Consider the following 7,613-nt stretch of genomic DNA (forward strand, 5'->3'; position numbering starts at 1 on the left):
TTCTACCTATATATAGAATAATCCCAATGCAACCCCTTCAAATTTCATGCAGGTTTCTAGTAGATAAATCAAGTTGGACTTTATCAACAACCCCTTGCCATTGCGTTTTGGATAATGCTGCCTCAGCCTCCTACGCCTTCTTCTTGAAGCACCAGGTTAAGAAGTAGCCCCCATGAAAGACTCACTTCAGCAAGGGTGATGGGGTTCTGGGTGTATTTAGGACTTGTTTGGTCTCATTGGTTCACTATTATATGGTACCTAGTTGAGAGCACACAGTGAGGTTGAGAAAAGCCGCAAAAAGAAAACAAGTTCGAGCTTCTAAACGATCATAATCTAGCAACATAAATAGATAGGAAATTACTATATAGCAGGCAACGACTTGACAAAAAGAGAAAAAGCATGTTATACCTATAATTACCTCTTACACCATTTTCATATTATGGATTAAGAAAAAGCTAAACAGTAACCGAATTCATAATTTGTGAAAATGTGTTCGAAAAAATGAATCGTTAAATGTAGAAACTAAAGACTATATATCTGGAACCGGAATATGGATACAAGATCTAAAAAAAAGGCTTGGTATATGTTGATCATTTGCTCCAGTGATTTTTCTGGTGAAGATTGAAGAGTTGCGAATGAAGCTTGTATCTCTCTCACTATATTGGATATTAAACCAACTTCAGAAGGAAGGGGTTAGCTTTCTAATAAGCAAAAGGAAGGGGTTTGTCATTCCAGTGGTAATATGCCAGAAGAAAAATTATGGCGATCATCATTATAAACCAGAAGCCTTGAAGTACAAAAACCAAAATCGTCAATCCTGTAGAACACACACAAGTCTAATTAGTGCTTAAGCAAATAACCAAATATTAGATAAATAAATAAAACGAATAACTCTCACGCCGATTGCTGCATGCTAGTACAAGATATCATGTCCGATCCAACAATATATTTATCGGTTCCTATAATGTCCAATGAGGTGATCACCTAGTTTGGCATCCTAAATGAACGAGAAGGTTTTAAAAGAAAAAGCATACCCTTAAGTGTCGTGTCTTCTTCGACTTTGGTCACCCTAACACTGGAGTCCATGGATGCAGAGACCAGCAACCTGCAGTTAGATGACAAATGAATCACGTTCAACACTACTTGACTAGCTTAAAATTAGCTACAAGGATATAATAGGGGCAAGTGCTACGCAGCATTGTTTATGAGAAAACAAAATAAAATTACAACCACTGATAATTTGAAGCAAGGATGCTGACCTAGAATCTTCAGAGAACTTCAATGCAGTAACTAGACCAAGGTGTGCTTTCTTAATTATTGATGCCACTCGTGTATTACTGGATTTATATATAAATACATCTCCTTGGATTGTTCCGCTGCATGTTTACCAATTTGAAAAAGAGAAAAGGCCAATCAGATTCCTGATTAGATTAAATGTCAAGTGATAAAGTAGATTAATATCTTTATAACATAAATAGATGAATTCAATCCCAGAAGTGAGCTCCACTTGACCAGGGGTAATAAGAAATATATGCAACACATAAAAATGCGACACTTTCATGTCAGTTTCTTTCGGTTTTTCTGATAGAAGACACTTAATTCCTGGTTTGCAGAAGATCCTACATGGGTTAATAAGATTAATATTTCAGTGAAGTATTATTAGAAGAAATGCCAGATACCTAAGGACAGGAAACTAGGGTAACTGAATGAACCATCAGAAGTAGAGTTTCTCTGAATAAAGGCAATACAGTCAATTCTATAAACAAGATCACTGTGTTTAAAGGAAAAGATTAAATTTTCATCCGGCAATTCTATCTGGGGCCGAAAATGAGGGTCATGAGACTAAAGACACCTTAGGATAAGGACAAGCAGTAAAAAGAAAAGGAAACTTTTACATTGCAAGGTGTTCTCCGTCAGGAGATACATTGAACGCAGAAATAGGGTCGCGCACTAGGTGCTTCGATGACATTCTCGTCCATGAGGATGTGTCGAAGGACACGATACTGCCTCCACGATCTACACCAACAATATAAACAATAATCAGCCAAGTAAATAAGACTGAAGATAAAAAAACAACTTTTGCATCCGGTGACATTTTACCTCTCATTGCTGTAATGTAAAGAATCTGGGTGCCATTACCATTCACGGAAAATCTGCAGGAGGTGAAAACCTCATCCTGGAATGACAAATATATAAAATGAAACTCAAGTTTCATGAGCAGAAAACAAAATCAACTGAAGGGAAGCAGGCATTTCTGGTCTCCAAGCCAATAACTAACTTCTCACATTTTCCCTCAGTAAAGAAGCTACAACTGTTGCTGTTTCTACATCCCAAATCCGACACGGACCACCTCCCAAGGAGACAAGGAACCTCCCATCAAGACTGTTTGACAAGAAAATAAATATCAGATTTTTCTACGTACAATAAAGCATAGCTTAATGCCGTCCAATCTTGTAGAAGAAAAAGTTAACCTGAAATCCAGATCCTTCAGAGTTGGGTGAGCATCAGCTTTATCAATAATAAGTGCCATACTAGGCCGCTTGAAGACTCTCAAGTGGCCATCCTGCACAATTTTTTTAAGGGATTGTATAAAATATCAACTGGATCTTAAGACCCCTGCTCAATATTACCAAACTTTACATTTTATTAAACATCCGTATGCCATATGGGGAATGGCTAATGAGAGAGCATGAAGAAAAGAAAGAAGATAATTGTTTAGTGAGATGATTATATTACCTCACTCCCGACAGCAAGTGCAGAACCTTCCTTGTTAAATGCCAATGCTAACTGTTGCCCAACATTTTCCAATTCTGTAAGCACCCTCTCAGAAGCTCTCAGGCCCAAATCATTTGTTTCCATGCTCGTTGGTACATTCCACTCGAACCATCTACATGATAATTTCACTATATGAAGTTGACAGAACTTAGTAATTTGATAGTTACTACTATCCTAGAGGAAAGAAATCGGTAGAATTTATACCAAATACATGTTCCTCATTAGCTGGAACCATTGTTCATATCCAAAATTCCGTGAGAGCATGAATATGGGACGAGACAGTGACAGGGAAAACTCAAAAATAAAATACAAGTGAGCGCGATTCCAACTAAACCTAAATTGAACAAAGATACACCGTATCAAAAGAAATGGTAATCCGTAGTGCTCTGTGATTCTTCTCTAAACTAGTCATAACATTCATGACTAAACATGATAGTGAACTACGCCATTTAGGAGAACCTTGTACAAAATCTAATTATGGAAGTGACCATTGCTTGTAGATAATAGACTTCATCGGAAGCTACTTGTTGAATCTAAAAATACTTGTGTACGACCGAATGAGATCTGTTCAACACTAACTAACATTACGTAGTTGTTACAAGTTGAAGAAATACCTGCAACTTTCGGGGAATGCACAAATAAGGCCATCTCCACTTGGATGAACTGCCATTCTATAAGGTAAAAGATCACCAGTCCCATGCCTAGCCACCTGAAGCTCAAATTACAACCCATCTTACAAAACTTGAAGACAACAAAATCAAATTTGACCTCTAACCAACATAAAAACCCATGAATTCTCAGCTGACGATTTGATAGCATAAACACTTCTCAGCTGACGATTCAAATCCACATTACTTCATAAACCAGTATAATTTTATGAAGGGAAACATGATTGTACACTACTAACGAATCAATGAGGAGATCTAATGTGATCCTAATTTTCTAAAAGAAAAAAAATAATAACTTACCGGAGTTTCGGAGAGAGAATTTGAAGAGGAATCGAATTGGGTTAGAAGTAAAGAATTTGGAATCCCACTACTTCCTGCACCACCACCACCAGAAAGAACCAACCATGAATTCTTCTTGTTAATTGTTTCTTCTGCAGGTTCACTCTTTTTCTCTTCTTTTTCTTCTTCTTTTTCTTCTTCTTGTTTTTGAGGATGGTTTTTCTTATTATAGAGATCCCTCAATGGAACCCAAGCAGCTCCATAAAGAGGAACTCCATACTTTTGACAATTTGCTTCCCCCATTCTTTCTTTCTGGGTCTCACTTGATCGCTGGATTTGGGTTTTTTACACTGACGAAAGAAGAATAACAGCTGGGACTGTGAGTTTATTTCAAGGTCAATTACTGAGTTAACACGGTGTTCATTTCCACCGATCTTATTAGGATTTGCTATAGGCGCCTGATTTTTGATAAATGGAGCCGGAATCAGTTCTTCTGCAACCGTACTGTAGTTGACGGTTGTCACGATAAGTGGGGCGTTTGGATATCAGATATAGAAGCACTTTCAGAAGTAGAAATCAACCCCATAAATTACAAATAAAAATAATTTGTTTCACAAAAATTGACTTTTTTACTTGTAGAAGTGTTTCTGAAATTATGTACCCAAATTAATTTCTGACTTTTTTGCTTTAAGAAGTCAAAAAACAATTTCTTAATTGGAATCTAAATAAGTGAGTAACATTTGTAAATCAGAAATGAATTGAGAATGAAGTTAGAGTTTTAAATGCTATAACAGTAGGGTTTACTGATCAATAGCTTATGATGTCCAATTATATTATTCTCATTTAGTTACCACTAAGTATTAAGTTTCCAAAGTTCATTTTTTGTTCTCTTTGATTGCCTATTCGATTGACATGATGAAAAAGTAAAATTTTATTTACCGGTATTTTTTTTATGTTGATAGTGCTTGAATATGTAATACATTGTAAATTGATTAGCATTGTCACACATTGTTGTGATATGTAATGAATATTGAATACTGCAACCACAGTATATTTTAATGCATGTAGAAAATACAATTTTCTAGCTACTTTTTTGCAGTACCATGTGTGTTTGGAAGTGTATCCTCTTGTTTTCCTAGTGTTGTTTGAGATGCTAGTGTAAAAAAATTAGTGTGAAAGTGCTACTACATATAAAACCAACATACAACAAGAAAATACAGGTAATCGATTTTAACTGTGTTTGAAGTTGTATCCTCTTATTTGCTTAGTGTTAGATGAGAGGAAGATACATGGTTAGCCATGTGTTGTTTCTCATTGTCTATATACCACCAATCTATAAGTTTATAGTCTTATTCTTTTTCTTTTGATAATCAATCTATAAGTTTCTTTGGTCTTTTTCTTTTGAAATCAATCGATTAGGGATACATTATCATGGCTCGAGCTTTTGTTCAAAGATTTATATTTTCTGCCGATAGTTTCAACGAAGATGATAAAAGTGATAGCTGTGTGAATCACCAACCCTCCATTGAAGCCTTGACATTGGATTCCGGTAACCTTAATTCCCATATCCTATTATACCCCTAGTTTATTTGGACACGTTTTATGGTTTCAGAAATAACCACCGAGATGTTGGTTTACAAGGTCAATTTGGTCAGAGACGATTGAGAGTGGTTCATGTGGGTATATCCGGTTATGGCTATATAGGCATAGAAACTGGAGAACCTCTTATGTGTTTTCAAAGTTGTTGTACTAGTATGATTCGTTCAAGACTTGTGAAAGCAGATTTTTAGACTTAATTTTTATAAATAAAAATAGCAAACTAAATTAAAAATATGTTGTGAAAATTATGGAGAGAATGGGGTTAGGATTCCACCATTGGTCGATATTAGTGATTTAATAAAACAATAATTATGCAACTCAACATTTAAATTGATTCTAATAGTATTGCCTAGACATGTAGATTTCCAAAAGAATAGATGTTAATCCAAGCATAGAATATCAAAACCCTAAAACAAGCATATTCTATCAAGAGAAAATACACCTAACTAATCAAAATCATATAAAAAAAATTTAGTTCAATGCAAAAATCATAATAGAGTTGTTGTAATTAATTAATGGAAATATTTCACTTTTACCGAAACAACGGCTTCCTCCATAGCCCCAAGGATTGGGTTTAGCTCCTCACTATTACAAAGAAAACTAAATAGAAGAAATAAAAGAAAATTGTGAAACTGGCTACCGGCTCACCGGCTCTCCCTTGATTGTGCTCTCTTGCTCTCTATTTATACACACAAACCCATTAATCAAATATATTCTTCCATAACTCCAAAATCTTCTTCTTTTTAATTAAAAATATCTTCAAGAATTTTTCTTCTTCTTTATATTCTCTAAATTTCTTTATTATACCCAAATCTTCTTTAATTCGCAGAATCAAATCCAAGAGAAAATCCTCTAAGATATCTTTCATGTTTAATAGAAGATAACTTCCTTTTTTTCAAAACTCCGGTAATTAATACTCATAGATTTCCTGTTTATAAGGAAGAGATATTATTGTCTCAAAAATTGTAAATCCTTTACCGTTGAAACCCAAATTTCTCGCCAATATTCTGTTTGAAAATGAATAAGAAGGTGGTGCCCCTATCCAAAGTACAGGTGCCTTTATTAATTTTCTCAGAGAGGTGCAAGCATCACTATTCGAGCAACTTTTTTCCACACAAGTGTATTTCTCCAAAAACACCTACACAAACATACAAACACCATAATTAGTACAAAATCAAACACTAATAATAGAGACACTGAGCACAATTCAGACACAAAAATGTGTCTATCAAATACCCCCAAACTTATTATTTGCTAGTCCTCGAGCAAATCTAATCTAGAAAATAAAAATGACTACACTTAGCACGTGCAGCAAGCCGTTAAACCGCTAGGTGGCCCTAGCGGCGGAGTGTTGTCTCCAGAGGGTTTACCAGAGGTGTACCCACAAAACCATTACTCCAGACCCTAGCTATCTATGCAGAACCTTGGAAGGCACTAAAGAATCTCCTTGGTTGGCAAACAATCATTGAATATAGGAGGAAGTACCCTGATGCGAAATTCCAATTGCTGTACACGAGTTTGCACTCATCATACTAAAATTCATATATAAGTGACAGAGCTCTACTCAGATAGTTTCTGTACATCATAACCGGAGTCAACCAATCACATGGAAAGATTAAGAAGATGGATAAAGAGATGGTTAAAAGTGAACGGTGTTTCCCATATCTGTCTGAAGGCCTCTGCCAAGGTGAACCTATCCTAATGGACTGAGATACCGGTCTGACTAATATCTACACATCTGGCATATACAAGGGGACCAGTGGTCGATAAACCTAACTCTAGGTCAACACAACTGGCATATACAAGGGAACCAGTGGCCGACTTTATTGAATTTATTCCGGTTGGTCTAATGGTCTGGTCTTTCTTCTTTTTTTTTTTCCTATTTTTTTTTGTGGTATCTCAATCACTCTATTCCACCATAGAAAAGGTAACAACTTGAATCGTGTGCCCCACCAAATCACTTAAAAAATAAAAACAGAAGGATTAGGATTCAACGAGATATGGCAAAACTACCATATTTTTTTTTTAATTCTAACACCTGAGCTCTGTGCTTTTATGAATAGACTCTTTAGATGTTTCCATCTAATCAGATTGGTTCCTCAACTCCTACAACCAAGATGTTCCCATCCACTTAGATTCGTTAGTGACCTTAATAAGCATAAATTTCTAGGCTCTGGAGTTTATTTGTTACAGCTAAGAGCTAACAAAAAGTTTCTTCCCCACCCCCAAACTTAAATCTAACATTGTCCTCAATGTTCTAAAGATGAAATTAAAAGCATGAACAATAAGAAA

The 7,613-nt window shown here is 35.6% G+C and overlaps 1 protein-coding gene across 1 annotated transcript; it reads right to left on the reverse strand.

The window, feature by feature from the left end:
* Positions 1-379: 379 nt before the first annotated feature.
* Positions 380-4,079, reverse strand: LOC113275496 (SEC12-like protein 2). The gene is made up of 10 exons (XM_026525011.1): positions 3,744-4,079; positions 3,390-3,484; positions 2,737-2,887; positions 2,472-2,563; positions 2,286-2,382; positions 2,101-2,176; positions 1,896-2,016; positions 1,260-1,376; positions 1,035-1,105; positions 380-817 (listed from the first exon to the last, which is right to left on the reverse strand). The coding sequence occupies exons 1-10, from the start codon at positions 4,023-4,025 to the stop codon at positions 702-704; spliced, it is 1,218 nt and encodes a 405-aa protein (XP_026380796.1). The 5' UTR covers positions 4,026-4,079; the 3' UTR covers positions 380-701.
* Between the last annotated feature and the right edge of the window lie 3,534 nt (positions 4,080-7,613).

Source organism: Papaver somniferum, chromosome 4 (genome assembly GCF_003573695.1).
Source record: "Papaver somniferum cultivar HN1 chromosome 4, ASM357369v1, whole genome shotgun sequence".
Classification (NCBI taxonomy): Eukaryota; Viridiplantae; Streptophyta; class Magnoliopsida; order Ranunculales; family Papaveraceae; genus Papaver; species Papaver somniferum.